General features: G+C 36.3%; 3 protein-coding genes across 3 annotated transcripts; all 3 read left to right on the plus strand.

Annotated features, from left to right (window-relative positions):
• The first annotated feature begins 1,662 nt into the window (after positions 1 to 1,662).
• On the plus strand, positions 1,663 to 9,012 carry LOC147543174 (Glycosyl transferase, family 35). The gene is made up of 15 exons (XM_086637954.1): positions 1,663 to 2,259; positions 2,482 to 2,708; positions 2,821 to 2,922; positions 3,463 to 3,639; positions 3,779 to 4,054; positions 4,580 to 4,851; positions 5,031 to 5,148; positions 5,239 to 5,643; positions 5,807 to 5,959; positions 6,342 to 6,470; positions 6,623 to 6,859; positions 7,342 to 7,418; positions 7,598 to 7,784; positions 7,859 to 8,059; positions 8,659 to 9,012. Exons 1-15 carry the CDS (start codon positions 2,040 to 2,042, stop codon positions 8,773 to 8,775), a joined length of 2,898 nt encoding a protein of 965 aa, XP_086494080.1. The 5' UTR covers positions 1,663 to 2,039; the 3' UTR covers positions 8,776 to 9,012.
• Positions 9,013 to 13,428: 4,416 nt separating this feature from the next.
• Positions 13,429 to 16,445, plus strand: LOC147543175 (uncharacterized). Its single transcript, XM_086636518.1, has 3 exons — positions 13,429 to 13,691; positions 14,236 to 15,019; positions 15,155 to 16,445. Exons 2-3 carry the CDS (start codon positions 14,284 to 14,286, stop codon positions 15,187 to 15,189), a joined length of 771 nt encoding a protein of 256 aa, XP_086492644.1. The 5' UTR covers positions 13,429 to 13,691; positions 14,236 to 14,283; the 3' UTR covers positions 15,190 to 16,445.
• LOC147543176 (uncharacterized) lies at positions 15,234 to 16,193 on the plus strand. The gene has a single exon (XM_086635393.1). The coding sequence runs from the start codon at positions 15,234 to 15,236 to the stop codon at positions 16,191 to 16,193; it is 960 nt and encodes a 319-aa protein (XP_086491519.1).
• Positions 16,446 to 17,154: the final 709 nt, after the last annotated feature.

Genomic DNA, 17,154 nt, shown 5'->3' on the forward strand with positions numbered 1-17,154 from the left:
TAACAGAAAAAGGGAATCATCTGGGTATTTTCGATAAAGTAAGGAGCTGCGCGGAAAGCCGGCGATAAAGTATGGGGCCATTTGGGAAATATCCCATATAAAAAACGACAAAAACCCAGTGAGGAGGAGTCCAACTCAACACGACCAAGCAACCAACTGACCAACCAAGCTGGATAGTTCTGTTAGTGTATTGTTACCTTGTTACATACATATTTGGAAATCTAACCCCGACTTTCCGAAGGTGTTTTTCGTAGCAGTTCAATGGGGTGGTTCACTTCTGGTCATGCTTCATTTGATTTGCTTTTCTTTTTCGGAAACATTTGGCATGGTGCTAAAACCTTGTTCAGAGATGTTTTTGTTGGTATTACCCAGATTTAATTTGGATGATCGAGTGGAATTTGGAGCATTCCAAAACCCACACCCTTGACTCAAGAGGGGCAGTTGTCAATATGAAAGCATCAAAATGCCATGGTCATTTAAACATGTGTTTTCTCTCTATGATGTCGAATTAAACCACTTATATTCTCTCTTTATTCGTGATGAGTAGACATTAATGAGCGGGTGATGTCAGGCATGTGACACCTCAAGTCTTAGCAGTTATCAATATTCTCTCCGCTTTAGACACATATGTCCAAGCTCACAGATACGAGGTTTTGTTATTGACGAAAACTCCACGAATCCACCCAAAAAACATCATCACTTACCAAACTTGAACATATACCTACAAGTTAGGCATCGGACACTCTTGCGAGTAATATAATCAATTGATTTATTTCTATAGCACTTAATAAGTGAAGGCCACGGCTTTGGGGAATAAAGAAAATTCTCCGGGGAATAAAGACTAAGGGAGAATATTTACTTTTAACCCAAAAATTTACAAAGTTGTATCTTGCCCCCTAATGTTCATCTTCATCTTCCATTAAGTTTATCTTCTTCTTCTTCTCTCTAAAAACCCTAATCCAAGAAACTCAATAATAGTACTACAAATCAATATTCCTAACAAATCAAGAGAAGAAGATTGAGGAATTAAGGTTACAAATTGAGTTTTAGAAGTAATATTCATACACCTTCAAAAATCCAATTAGTTTGAAACTTACAAAGTGATATTATATCAAAATTGGGTGAGTTGATTGACAATGATTTAGTATCCATTCCAACAAGAATTTGATGGAAGAAGAACCCTGTTGGTCTTTAAATTCCTCAATCTTCTTCTATTGATTTATTCGGGATTCTGATTTGTAGTACTACTATTAGGTTTCTTGGATTAGGGTTTTTAGAGAGAAGAAGAAGATAAACTTAGTGGAAGATGAAGATTAGGGAGGCAAGATACAACTTTGTAAATTTTCGGTCTAAAATGTTAATATGCTCATTTAGTCTTTATTCCCTGGAGAATTTTCTTTATTTCGTAAAGCCGCGACCATAAGTGAATGTGGTTGCACTTATAGATGATGAAACACACAAACATCATGCTCACAAATGAGAACACTTAGTAAGTGATGATCATTTACCAAGTGGTGATTCTTGTAAGGGCTAAAATATCACACACCCTCTTAGTCAATTCTACAACTCCAAAACATAAAGTAATAGGAAATCGATCCCAATTTCCTACTTTTCCATATAAAGAAGAAGCATATATTATGTATATAGGTCTTTGTTAGAGTTGACCTTCAATTGTTTTGGATTATGATATGAAAACCCAACTGATGACCAAGTCAGATCTGATCTTTAGGGCGTTTGAATATTCCGTAAGCTTTACGTTGCATGGAACATGATTCTCTTCTTCCCATTTCGATCTGAATTTTCTAAGTACAACATGAATTGCGGCACAAATCTCTATGCATAAAATATCGAACGGTAGCATGTAATATAACCTAACTCACGTTTTGATCTTCTACCAACAAACAAACAAACAAAAGATCAAGATAAGTATAGAAATCAATCAACCTGAACTCACATTCACTCACTTTCTCTCTCTACTTTCTCTCTCTACTCTCTCTTTCTATGTGATTTTAGGGCAGAGAACTGAAGAGTTCGACACAATGTCGACTTCAACTTTCTCTGTGAGTTCTGCTCGATCAACATCTTTCTCACATTGTAATTCCATCTCTAGATTCATCACTTTCACCTCTATCAACAACAATTCCAAGTTGTTTTACAATAAAACCTCCAATTTGAGCCGTTCCAGAAGAAAATCACTCTCTGTCAAAAACGTCGCTAGCGATCAAAAACAGATTCTGATTGAACCAGTAGTCGAAGAAGGTATAATGATTGAGTTCATAATTCTTTCAATTCTTCTGTTCTGTTAGTGAATGCAAGTTATTTGATCATTCTTTAGGGTTTACCTCTCAATTGTGTGCAAAAAAATTGAAACTTTATTTGGTTTTTGTATAGGATTTGTGCCTTTTGGTATTTTTGTAGATTTTGATATCAAGGTATTTGCATTTGTGAAAAAGATTGAAACTTTTGCTTTTTTGGATATAGGGGTTGTAACTTCCACGCCTGATTCTGCTTCAATTGTTTCGAGAATCAAATACCATGCCGAGTTCACTCCGTCTTTCTCTCCGGAACAATTTGATCTCCCCAAAGCTTACTTTGCAACTGCTGAAAGTATTAGGGATACACTCATTGTAAATTGGAATGCTACTTATGATTACTATGAAAAGATGAATGTGAAACAAGCTTATTATTTATCAATGGAGTTTCTACAGGTCGATTTTGTATTTCTCGTTTTGATTCAGACAAATTCATTAGTTATGGCAGTTGAAATTCTTTAATTTTAACATTACTAGCGTTTCGTCGTGTCCTGATGAGTATTTTCAGGGGAGAGCATTACTTAATGCAGTTGGTAATTTAGAGCTATCTGGTGCATATGCAGAGGCTTTGAGCAAGCTTGGACTTAAACTAGAGGATGTGGCTGGGCAGGTCAGACTACATCATATGTTTTTCCCCCAAGATTAGATAACTCCTAATGTTAGTAATACCCATCTAATTTTGTGCTTATATAAACTCATTTGAAGCATTTTTTGGAAATCGACAAAATACAAAAAAAAAAAAAACAAATTTACTTTTACTTTAAAATCTTTTGACTTGCGAAATTGTTTCGACTCGCTTACGAGAAGATTACTTTTCCTTTTAGGGTGATGAACGGTATACTTGGTGGTTTTGGAAGGGGTACACTATGTGAAGAATCATATAGCTTTGTAAAGGGTACAGATGGCTTTGATCACCGTATACATTTTTCGTTCAGTTATTTAATGATCCATATCCTAATTCTACAGGATTTGTGCATTTATAGTTTCCATCTAGAAAACCTGCCTTGAAACAAAAATCCCTTATATAAATTACTGATAAGACATCCATTTGGAGAAGAATGTAGATTTATATAGCTGAATGAATTAACGCGTTTGTTCTAAAAGAAACCGCAGCTTGATATTTTGAACTTCTTTGTGTGATTGCTAATAGGAACCTGATGCTGCACTTGGAAATGGTGGACTAGGGCGGCTAGCATCCTGTTTTCTGGATTCCCTAGCAACATTGAATTACCCTGCATGGGGGTATGGACTTAGATACAAATATGGCTTGTTCAAACAGAACATAACAAAAGATGGTCAAGAAGAAGTTGCCGAAAGCTGGCTAGAGGTGATTTTACAGCCTGCTTCCTTCAAAACTTTAGTTGTTTGTGCTTCTTTCACGTAACTGTTAGTATCTTAATTAGTGTACAAGATCTTTTTGTTGAGGTTTATTTTCCTATAAAACAAACTATGATACCCTCGTGCAGATGGGCCATCCTTGGGAAATTGTAAGGAATGATGTTTCATATGCTGTGAAGTTCTACGGGAAGGTTGTTTCAGGTTCAGATGGAAAGAAACACTGGGTTGGAGGAGAAGATATAAAGGCTGTTGCCTATGATGTTCCTATACCTGGATACAAGACCAAAACAACGATCAACCTTCGTCTATGGTCAACAAAAGTTCCATCAGAAGGCTTCGATTTGCATGCCTTTAACACCGGGGATCATGTCAAGGCAATTGAGGCCCAAGCAAATGCTGAAAAGGTTTGTTTTTGTTCTTCTTTGAGTTCATTAGTATAATTTGAGCTACTGCATGATATCTTCCTTTTTATCATCTTCATAGTGTTTAGAAGTTGGCTCCAAATAGAAGTGTCAAGTCGGCGGGGGCAACATGAGTCTGGGCAGCACTCCAGCCTGAGCCCACCCCATGAAATAGTGGCCTGGCCAGACTCAATGTTAAGCAGGCCAGGTCTAGGTAGGCCAAAGTGCCAAAAAGCCTAATCTAATCGGCACCCTTAGGTTGTGACTTCATCCACAAACGTAAAACTGTGTGCTACTTACCAATCGAAGACCAGAAAAATGAACAGAACGAGACAGAAAAGTCTCAGACACAACATGCACACAAAGAAACAGTTAGCCCTCAACCTTATGCTTTTCTCTGAACATCGTCAATAGATTTTTTTTTTTTTTTCTTTTTTTTTTGGATTGGCAAGTCCTCGTCAATCTTTTTGGCTCAATATATGACTTCTATCTAAATGAAATTATTTAAAGTGTTTTATATTGAAATAGATATGCTATATATTGTACCCTGGGGATGAATCATTGGAGGGGAAGACTCTTCGTCTGAAGCAACAATACACCCTATGCTCCGCTTCTCTCCAAGACATTATTGCGCGCTTTGAGAGAAGGTCTGGAACTTCTGTAAACTGGGGAGACTTCCCAGAAAAGGTTGCAGTTCAGATGAACGATACACACCCAACCCTTTGTATTCCAGAGCTATTGAGAGTACTGGTTGATGTGAAAGGTATAAGCTGGAAAGAAGCTTGGAGTATTACTCAAAGGTATCTACATTGTGTTTTTGAAAATTCTGGTTATCAGCTTAGAAGTACATTTGTACAGGCTTTTTCTCTGAGCTGGTTGGTCGGTGTTAGCGTAGTTTTACACAAACAGATGTAGATAATTAAAGATTATAGCTTGTATAGTGGGCAACAACTAATTTCCGTCTTTGCGTAACTGATAGAACTGTGGCATATACGAATCACACAGTTCTACCTGAGGCATTGGAGAAATGGAGTTTTGAGCTGATGCAGAAATTGCTTCCTCGACATATTGAGATCATAGAACTAGTTGAAAATGAGGTACTTACATATACTTTTTCATCTACAATATTCTACCATGAAATTCCGTCCATGACTCCATGTTGATTTTATGTTGGCATGTTGAATCAGCTACTTAACACTATAGTTGCGGAGTATGGCACCGAAGATCTCAGTTTGTTGGAGAAAAAAATTAGAGAAATGAGGATACTAGACAATGTCAAGTTGCCTGCTTCTATCAAAGAGGTATTTGTCAAACCAGAAGAAGTCTCTGTTGCTGAAGATGAAAATGCTGGAAAAGAAATTGCAATCTCTGATGATGTTGAGCCCACTGATGAAGTTAAGGCCACTAATGAAGAAGATGATTCTAAAGAAAAGGCCAATAAGAAGGAAAAAGTCTTTTTTAAACCAGATCCCAAAATACCGAAGATGGTGCGTATGGCTAACCTTTGTGTTGCTGGTGGCCATGCTGTGAATGGGGTTGCTGCAATTCACAGCGAGATTGTAAAAGACGAAGTCTTTAATGATTTCTACAAGGTAAAACTTATTCCTTCCAGTTCAAGATATATGAAAAAAAATACTATTCCTTCACGTTGCTATTCCATGCTTCCAACAGGAAGGAGAATTTTGAGTTCATCTCATATTAGTGAAGTATTCATGAGAGGCATTCCATTGATCATGTAATTGTTTGTTGTGGCAGTTGTGGCCTAATAAATTTCAAAATAAAACAAATGGTGTGACACCAAGAAGATGGCTCCGCTTTTGCAATCCAGATCTAAGTAATATAATAACCAAGTGGATTGGTACTGAAAACTGGGTGCTAGATACTGTGAAGCTGGCAGAGCTCCGTAAGGTAATCTTTACTCTCGATTCAATAAATGCTCACAGTTGCTTATTCTTTTGATCTTCTCACTCTGTTGACACAACTTAACTTCGAGTCTTCATATAGTCCTGTGTTCTTCTAAGTGCCTAATTTATCAATTCTCTTTCTCTTTTTCCCCTTGCCTTTTTGAGATAAAGTCCTGTTTAGTTTGTGATCCAGATAATGACTTAGAACTAGCTTACCGCCCATCTACAATTTGCATACCATCTAATATTATGGTGCATTTTTATAAAATCATATAGGATTTCAGAAAACAATCGAATGTAGTTTTGCAGTGTTATCCTGTGAGCTTATAGTTCTCCTATTCATCGAATCTAGTTGGATATTCTAACATCAGTACATTTGTCCACAGTTTGCTGAGAATGAGGATCTTCAAACCGAGTGGAAGGCCTCAAAAAAGATCAACAAAATGAGAGTTGTATCGTTCATTAAAGAGAAAACTGGATACGTCGTCAGCCCTGATGCAATGTTTGATGTTCAGGTTGCTCCTCAACCTATAAACTCTCTTATATATACAATAATACAACACACAAATGTAAATGTGTTTGAGCATAAGCATTGACTCCAAAATTTAACATGGGACTGGGAACATTAATCCCAATTGGTAAATAACTTATTCAATATCTTATTCAGGTGAAGCGTATTCACGAATACAAGCGACAACTTCTAAATATATTGGGGATTGTTTACCGCTATAAGAAGATGAAAGACATGAGTGCTGAAGAAAGGAAAGCAACTTTTGTTCCTCGAGTATGTATATTCGGAGGAAAGGCATTTGCTACATATGTCCAAGCAAAAAGGATCGTAAAATTCATCACTGACGTTGGCTCTACAGTAAATCATGATCCTGAAATAGGAGATCTCTTGAAAGTAAGTATTTGTCTTGTTGTTAATGAGAATTGTTACACCTAATTTAGTCCAGTGCACAGTGCACATTATTAGAGCATTTCCCTCATAATTCACTTCTAAATAATTTTTAATGGTCTCCTGGAAGACTTCCATGTTCTTTTCGTACTATGGTTATTTGCAATTCCAAAGTGAAAATTTCTTCTCGAGGAAGCGACACGTCCAATCATGATTATCAAATCTCAATATGTTTCATTATCACTTTACTTTGATTTCCTTAAGGACCAACAAAATATACGACGTAACAATAATAAATTAATCAAACTACTAGATAACTAGCTGTTACTAAATTTCCGACGAAATATCTAACCAAAAGTACAGAAATCTATAGTTTAAGCTTTGATATTTTGGTTATACTTTTGTAATTTGTTGCCTTCGTCACTAGTTCCTAATACTAACAGAATAATTTTATGCCAGAGATACTTATCTATAATTTTTTTTCCTAGGTTATTTTTGTCCCTGATTATAATGTTAGCGTTGCTGAACTGCTTATTCCTGCCACTGAGCTATCACAGCATATCAGGTATTCCACACAAAAGAAAATTCTTTTGTTGTGAGTTTTTCCATATTTTTAATCTCTTTGATGTAGTTTCCCTCTAAAGAGAAAATAACGATTTTATAAAAATATATACCTTCACTAAAAGCTACATATATGCCATAAAGCGAACAGTTTCTTACCTTATACATTCATTTATGCTCCAGTACTGCAGGGATGGAGGCAAGTGGCACAAGCAACATGAAATTTGCAATGAATGGATGCGTCCTAATTGGGACCTTAGATGGTGCGAATGTTGAAATAAGGGAAGAGGTAGGAGAGGACAACTTTTTCCTCTTTGGTGCTGAAGCTCATGAGATTGCAGGACTGAGACAAGAGAGATCAGAGGGGAAGGTAGGCATAATATAAACCAAAATCATTTCCTTCCTTTTCTATTTATTTTTCTGATTTTCCTGTCTCATCTGCAGTTTATCCCAGACCCGCGGTTCGAAGAAGTTAAGGCATATATTAGAAGCGGTGTATTTGGAGCCAATAGCTATGATGAACTGATGGGATCTTTGGAAGGGAATGAAGGTTATGGGCGCGCAGACTATTTCCTTGTAGGAAAGGATTTCCCGAGTTATATCGAGTGCCAGGATCAAGTTGACGAGGCATATAAAGACCAAAAGGTTAGCTATCTCTATATTTCAATTTTCACGCACATAAATTGCGAAATACCTTGTTGTATGTCGATATTCATTCTACCTGTCCTAGTTACTAGCAGCAATTTTTTTCAGCCCAATCCCTGTCTCCAACCTAGGCCTAATCATCTGGTGGCTCACAAATCTGTGGTGGCTTTTACACCTCTTTTGCATGTTTTGGGGTCGAGGGAATACTATGTATGTATGAAGGCCCTTGAATAGTTGAATCAGAGCTAGGGCTGAGCCGGGCATAGAGCTCAGGACACGATGTTGTCTGTGGAGTTACTACTTACTAAACTTAGACCACCAAGACGGGAATATGTATCAAGTACCCCATATGTTATTATGCACACTACTATAGCCTATAGGTTCCGGTAGTGTTTGTTTTCTGTTGTCATCTGAGTTCTGACCTGTTTGAGTCATTTTTTTGGCTCTTGATTGAAACTTATTTTACGTCTGACTCAGATAGACCCGAAATGGGGCAAAGTTTTTTTTTTTGGTTGCAAAGACCAAAGTTTTTTTTTTGGTTGCAAAGACCAAAGTTTCTTTATATACTAACAAGGTTTATGATTGTGGTTTGAATTCAGAGATGGACAAGAATGTCGATATTGAACACGGCTGGTTCTTACAAGTTTAGCAGCGACCGAACAATTCATGAATATGCGAAGGATATATGGAACATAGAGCCTCTTGAATTACCGTAATAGCAAATGATGAGTACCTGAGGAAGAACTAGTTCTTGTTATACCACGGTGCGATCAAGGTAGCTTATTTACTATGTATAAAGAGACGAGAGAATCAATTTTTGGCTAGCTTAAACAGAGTTGTGGATGACAGTAGATTTTATCAAGACAATAGATGTTTCAGTGGACACACTATTCTTGTGCAATCGAACTCGTTATGGTATTAATATTATAATAAATACGAGATTGGTTGTAATATATTCTTATTATCTTTGGTTGGTTTACTGTACTGAGTGCTTATAAAGTTCCTGAAAGTTGATCTGGAAACCAAGTAAATAATATGAAGGGAAGTGTTAAAAACGGCTCGTAGAATTGTTAAAGGCGCCTCTCTCTGGGCAAATTTTAGGACAGCATGAGGCAAAGAGGTGCAGAAGTGCAGGGTTCTAATAAACTTTCCTACGACGAAATAGAACTTTTACTCCAACTAAAAGCATTTTGAATTGTAAACAACTTGATAGTAATATATTAGAGAGCAAAACAACTGTTTGCTCAGTATATAGTGCATCTACTCCAAAAATTCTGAAGTCACAAATTTTATTTTTGGCGAAAGTGGAAATCCAAACCAATTGACTTGTGGAGTTGTGGTAAAAGAGTATCTATAAAGTAAATGGTAAGATACCTTTAGGGATGAGATAGGAAAGCCTAAAGTAACTTCTTGGAAGAAAATAATATTTTCGTGATAAATACGCCTATGAGTTAAAGTCCGGTAAAAAGGGAAAGTTGACTGTCTCAATCAATTGACCATGGACTTCAAAGTCCAAACCATATTAAAGTTCATAATCCTTAACTAAGGAGAAAGAAGAAAAGATGGCCTAACATACTCAAAAGTGACTACCATAGTTTAGAACCACTCCTTTAAAAAAAAAAAGCAATTTTAAAGCTTATCTCCTCTCCATCTATCATTGGCATCATCCGAACCAAGAATTCATGCAAGGTCGAGATGAAATCAAGGTCACTAGAATAATTATATCAAGAATCCCCTGAGAACTTTTTTAAATTTTCATTCACCATCTAATAAATTTGAATTAGTTATGTATAGATTTATGTAGTGTGAGAATAATCCTACATACGATAAGTGGATCTAGCAACCAAGAATATAATGATTAGATCCTTTATACTCATTGTCAATTGGTTTTGAGTTGGGTGACCACAAACTTAATATGGTACCTGAACTAGGTTCACACGTAATAGGCATAAAAGCCACAGGCGGCCTAGCAACCAAGATTATATTGTTCAAATCCTCTCCACTCACGGCATATTGATTTTGAGTTGGATGACCACATACTTAACATAGTAGATGTCGTTAATATTTTTTCTCGAGATAAACCTAGGTATTTGGGAGGAAGAGCAATATCTGGTATAGGCAGTGCGTTAAAAATATCAGTTTATGTATTTACTCTTCCTTTACAAAATTAGTTTAAAGAGAGCGTTATAAGTATCATTTAATAAATAATGCTAAAACATAAGGACTTGAATAAAAATTAATAATAAATTTAATGTTCTATTCGCTTTAGTTACAAGCTTGCACATAAGTTCACTATCAATATTGTCTTAATTACAAGCTTTTAATGACACGTCAAGATCTCATGGATGAGGAACCACCATTAATGAAGAAGGAGGCAACCTACGTTACCTACATCGACTTAAACGAAAACCTCGACTTAAACGAAGACATAGACTTAAATGAAAACAACGACTTAAAAGAGGGCATCGACTTAAACGAAGATATCGACTTAAACGAAGATATCGACTTAAACAAAGACATGTATAATGAAGATAATATGTCTGAGGTAAAGAAAAATCTTTTTTTGTCTTCCTCTATGGTTGAACATACATTTTAGGGTTTTGAGTCGTTTTTGTCCCAGAAAATGATTTTCGATTAGGTTAAGTGAAAATGACAACAAATTTTGGTCGACTCGGCTAAAATTGGTCTATTTTTTCTTGGGTTATTTCCCTAATGACCCCCAACTTTGTGACCAGCTTCCCGCCTGGCCCCCTAAATTAACAAAAATACCCATATGATCCCATTTTTCCGTTATCTTTAACTGTCCGTTACTCTCACTCCTCCACCTCATTTCCTCTTTCTGCCAAGTCACCTACAATGCCACATCATCATCTTCTCCGGCTGGGGTCGCCGGCCGGCCAAATTTCCGGCCGGCGACCTTCAAACAAAAAAAAAAAATTTCATTCATGAATTTAGAGAGAGGGGAAAGAAAAAAATTTAGAGAGAGAATTTTTTTTTTTTTTATGTTTGAAGGTCGCCGACCGGAAAATATTCACTATTTTCATTCATGAATTTTTATTTATGCTAAGCAAAAAAATCAATCAGTTATATAAGAAGATGAGCAACTGTAACCAAAAGAAATAGACAAAATGAAATTGTGATCTTTGGCAAGATTTTTCGGTGCAATGGACAAAATTATAGAGACTTTACAGAGGTTTCAACTGAAAATTATAACCAAAACAAATCCATCAGTCAGAAGATGAGGAAGAACTCTTATGTTTCCTTGTTTGTATTCTTCATTGCAATATTGATACTTGAAATCTCCAAAATTATTGTAATCGGTGTGAAAACCCTAAAAATCTATGGAGAAATCAAGCAATAACAAGAGGTACGAACCCTTATATGGAGATGAGTGTTGTATTAGTCATCTAGGGATTAGGGTTTTCATCTTTATCTATCTTTTTTATCAAACAACATCTCTGCTGATGTCAAAAAATGGCATTCCGTTATATCAGCAAGTAATCGGGGCTTGATGCATGACATCGTCCGTTATGATAAGATATTCCGTTTACGATGCTTCTTGCTCTTGCTCCTTGCTCCTCGATTCAGCTCCTGCTCCTGACTCCTTGTTCCTCAGCTCCTAAACTCCTTGAAAACCTGGGGGAAAACCTGCAAAGAGTTTGGAAACCGCTCTGACGCTCAAGACAGTCAGATTACTCTTTGCAGTAAAAGAATGAAAATTGATTGATCCTTTTGGGGGGTTGAGTGTGTTAGACTTACTCAGCTTACCTTGAAGAAGGTGATGTGATGCCCTTTTATAGGTTAAATTAGGGGTTTTCCTTTTGAGTTTATCTCGTATCTAGGGTAAATAAAAGTTTCTAAGTTTAAGGACACTTCGTAGATATCCTGTCGAGGTGATAGATCTTCTAGGAGATGTTTCCTCCTTCGAGACTCTTGAAGTCCATGCTTCCTTAAACACTTAAGATCTTTAGCCCACTGGAATCTCTTAAGGAGATTCCGGAATTGAGTCGGCAAGCTTTTGACGCTGGTGTGAGGCATCGGCCTAGCTTACGCGGACCCCCCTCGTTCCTTTAGAAACTCCAGAATCTTTATCTCTCTCTTTGATTGAACAACATCTCTATCTCTCTCTTTCATCGAACAACATCTCTATCTCTTTCTTTGATCGAACAACGTCTCTATCTCTCTCTTTGATCGAACAGAATTGTAGGGATTTCTCTCTCTTCGATCGAACAGAGTTTTAGGGGAGGGACCAACATTTAATTTTGGCATATTTTGGAAAATAGTATTTATCTCTTTCTATCCTAATAAGAATGCTCTTTCTATCTAATGCACTTCCTTTACTAAACATTGTTGTTCCTATACCAAAGACCCAAAATTATCGGTAGAGTGTAAAAAACTTGAAGCACTTCATTCTATGGAGACTACCCCTCACTTCAAGCAGCAGAGCCGAAAGCAATTCAATAGCATTTGATTTCTCTACATTCAAAGAGCAAGAAATGCACAAGCCGACGAACTAGCTAAAAGGGCAAGAAATCAGGACACCATTTGGAAGCATGTTCCATCTTACATTTTCAATATTTAACGCAATTACACCTTAGGGCAATAATAATATTAGGAGTTTTGAGCCAGGGGTCCAAAAAGTGGCGGGTAAAATGAAAAAAAATCCTAAGTTGCCTAAAAATGAGGTGCAGCTCCTAATGTCAGGGAAAATATTTGTTTACCTTTTTTTTTTTTCTTCCTTTCTTGCCCCTCGACTTGACCCAGCCCTTCTCTCTCCCACGTTTTTTGAGGGATCATTAAATACCCGTCCCTATCTCACAGGCAATCACATCCTTCCTCCCTTCCATTTCGCGCCAACAGCTTCTTCCTTCTTTCCTTTTCTTTCTCTCTCTAAATTATCCTCCATTAATCCTGAGTTTCCCCCCCATTTTGCCAAATTTTTTGGCAAAATTTTTGGGATCCCGCTCTTTCTTTATTGATCAGTTTCAAAATCTTTGAAAAGTTTTCAAATTTCATCTTCCAACCTATTTATACCACCCACTGTCTTAATATCTTCCAACCAGAATCTGCTCTTATCTTCCAACCTTTTCAGGTAATGCCTCTTAAATGAGCAAATCCTATTTGTCTTCAATGATAGACTTTAAGGAAGCTGAATATTCCATTTGTTCTTTTAAGGAAGATGATAATGCCTTTTTCTTTTGTCTTCAATGATAGACTTTTAAGGAAAATGATAATGCCTTTTGTAAATGAACAAGTACTCATCTAAATCTATGTTAAAACTTTGACATTCCAAAATGACAGACAAAGTGAAAGGTTTTTTTTTCGTTTCTGTACATTATCTTTTCATACCTTCTTTATTTTGCTTTTCCTTACAGTATACAATGGATATTGAAGGAATGCTTTCTGGGGACATTGTTGCACGCCGTCCTCTCTGGTGAAACAAACTTCAACTTAGTTGTAACAGTATACAATGGATATTGAATTTTGTTTTTTCTTTCCTTTAAATTATCGTTTCATACCTTCTTTATTTTCTCTCTCTATCCAGGTTGGAGCGTGATTTTTTCGGCTATACTTCATCTACTTCTGCTGCAACATCATCTGAAATGATGAACCACAATCACGTATCTAATAAGTAAGTTTGGAACTAATTTGAACTTTACTGTTTCGTTATTGTTTTACTTAAAATTATAATTTGGTGAGTACACATTTTAATTTACCGGAATCCAAACTCTGGTGAGTACATATTTTTATTTACCAGGAACAAAACTGTTTCCTTACCTAATAATAATTTACCTGTGCCATTTATATGAACCAGTAACAAATGTCTAATAAGTATGTGTGGAAGTCATTACATATTGTTGTTTGTTGTGTACTTATAACCATCTCTTACTTTACGGTAAATAAAAAAAATTTCTGGTTCAGTATACATGAATACTTAAAATTTTGGTGAATACATATTTATGTTTACCGTGAACAAGAATATGGTCAGTAAATATTTATGTTTACCGAAAATAAAAAAGTTTTCTGGTTCAGTATACATGAATACTTAAAATTTGGGTGAGTACATATTTATGTTTACCGTGAACAAGAATATGGTCAGTACATATTTATGTTTTTCTTGTTCTGATTTATCCGAAAACAATTTTTTTCTGAGTAAAGAGTTTTGTTTTGTGCAGTCTCCCACGGGATTTTTCAAGAAATTCCTCTCTCTTGGTTGAGGATGCATGTACTGGCGTACTGCCACTGTCAGGGCTGAACCTCTAAGGTCTGCTAGCTGGCCTGAGGTGTTTACACATTTGGGGCAGGAATTCCCTGGAGGCGCCAACGCTTTTCGAAATGCACTTGGACGATATTCAATAAAGCACGGGTACAATTTTAATTATTTGAAGAATGATCTTGATCGTATTACTTGCGTATGCAAATCCCCAAAATGTTCTTGGACCATTCACGCTGTGGCTCCTCTGAAGTCAAGGTCAATGTTTGTTCTAAAAGCTTACAACCCTGTGCACACATGTCAAGACTTTATAATGTCAGAGAATAAGCCAAGATTATCAACCGAAAGTGTTAGCTTATTAATAGTCGATGACATTAGGGAGAATCCGACCAAAAGTACTAAAGACATTGTCAGATCTTTCAAGAAAGACTATGGAATTCAACTCAGCTACTACTATTCATATAAGGCTCGAAACAGGAGTATTTCTTTGGCCTATGGGGAGGAAGCTGATTCTTATGCCAAACTCAACTGGTATGTTGATGCCCTATCACGTTCTAACCCTAATAGTGTAATTGATCTTCAAGTTGATAAAGATTCCCACCGTTTTGTTCGAATATTTATTGCTCTTGGAGCATGCATCCAAGGTTTCAAGCACTGTCGCCCATTGATATTTGTTGATGGTACTTTTGCGAAAACGAAATACAATGGGTGCATTCTTGCAGCTGTAGCGAAGAATGGCAATGATGGTAAGTATTTTACCAATATTTTCCGTCCGGTACACAATTTTATTTACTGGCTTTTTTTTTATTTCCTAACCTAAAGATTTAGGCTGAAATATTAATTAATTTCCTGTTCTTCCTACTGCAATATGTACTTTGCAGGTTTTTTGTTCTCGCCTATGCTGTCGTTGATGTAGAAAATGATCTAAACTGGACCTGGTTTTTTTGTAACTTGGCGAAAATGGTTGATATTAGTGAGTCTTTGACTTTTATGTCGGACAGACACAATGGTATTATAAATGCAGTTTCGAACATTTTCCCAACCGCGCACCATTCATTCTGCGTTTGGCATCTAAGAAACAATTTGAATGTACGTGTAAAGAATGGTGCGAAGAAGTCGGACTATTTCCAATCCCTCATGTTTAAGGCGGCTAGAGCCCTTACTATATCGGATTTTCAGAAGTACACTTCTGAACTCGTAGTCATGGGTGGCAATGCCGTGGCTGCATTTCTTCACTCTGTAAATCCGGAACATTGGGCTGATGTTTTCTTTCCAGGAAAAAGGTACGGTTTAATATGTTCTTCGCTCTCGGAATCCTTCAATTCGTGGATAAGGGATGAGAGAGTTCTTCCAATAACCGTAATGCTAGATATGTTGAGGATCAAAATTATGAACATGATGAATGCCAGAAGATCTGAGTCGGCAACTTGGGACTCTTTCTTGTGCCCTAAGGTCAACGAAAAAATGCAGTCTAGATTCAACGTTGCCTGTAGCTGGAAGTGCATACAATCAGGTAAATTTGTGTATGAAGTAATGTCCATGCCGAGTCACTCTGTGGACCTTGGGGCTCTTACATGCACATGTCGTCAGTGGCAAGTCCAAGGTATCCCTTGTGAGCATGCCATATTGTGTATTAAAGTGCATGGAGGTGATTCATCATCCTTTTTTGATCCCGCTGTTACAACGGATGCATACTGTAAGAATTATAGTCATTCCATAAATCCTGTCCCATCTTTCGATCAACCAACAACGTTTGAGGAAGCCAGCAAGATACTTCCTCCTTTAACCAAGAAACGTCCGGGCAGACCACGTTCTGTAAGAATTGAAAGTTCGGGAAACTTTAGAAAGAGGCAGCGGATATGCGGTAGGTGTAAGAAGCTCTCTTATCACAACCGTGCTTCGTGCAACGAAGCGATTTAGTGATTGAAATCGTTTTTATATCAGCAGCAAAAACTAGGGGCACTCTACAACTTTGAAAAGCATTTACAGTGTTGTGAGCTTTTCAAATTTTTGAAGAGAGTCACATTTTAGCCTTGTGCTGCTTTGATTTTTTTTTTGTATCTTTTGTCGAACTTAATGTATTTGTGTTTAAAGTCAATGTATTATCTTATATTTTGTTAGTGTGTATTGTGCCTGAACATAATGCATAATATAAAACTTTTAGTTTTGTCCAGTACATTTGTCTATTTACCAGAAAGTTTAAGTTTTGTCCAGTAATTTTTTTTATTTACCGGAAAGTTTAAGTTTTTCCAGTGTTCAGAATATATTTTTTCTAAGTCAAGTCGAGTACATATTTTTATTTACCGAAAATTATTTTATGTTTTGAGAATATATTTTCTCGAAGGGATTTTTTCTAAGTTTTGTCTAGAACATTTTTTTATTTACCGGAAATTATTTTGTTTCCCGGGTTTTTTTGGGACAAAATTTCTAAGTTTTGTCCAGTATATGTGGATTTTCCGTAAAATTTCTAAGTTTTTTTGGGAAAAATTTCTAAGTTTTTGGGAAAAACAATCTTCTGCCCAAGCTTCGGCATGTTATGTTTTGAGTAAAAATATGTACTGAATATATTTTTACTCAAAAATATATTCAGTACAATTTGTTCTAAGTTGTCTCTAGTAAATTTTTTTATTTACCAGAAATAATTTGTTTCCCCGGAATTTTTTCGGAAAAATTTCTAAGTTTGGTCGAGTACATATTTTTATTTACCGGAAAGTTAAATTTTTCCCGGATTTTAGAATATTTTTTTCCTAAGTTATGTCAAGTACATATTTTTGTGTACCGGAAATTTTTTGTTTTCCCTGCATATTTTATGGAAAATTATCAAGTTTTTTCCAGTGAAAACATATTTTTTTCCATTACTTAGTAAAACTTAAAAAATTTC

This window comes from Eschscholzia californica, unplaced genomic scaffold (genome assembly GCF_041429995.1).
Source record: "Eschscholzia californica isolate CP2 unplaced genomic scaffold, dmEscCali1.0.p SCAF_4, whole genome shotgun sequence".
Lineage (NCBI taxonomy): Eukaryota > Viridiplantae > Streptophyta > Magnoliopsida > Ranunculales > Papaveraceae > Eschscholzia > Eschscholzia californica.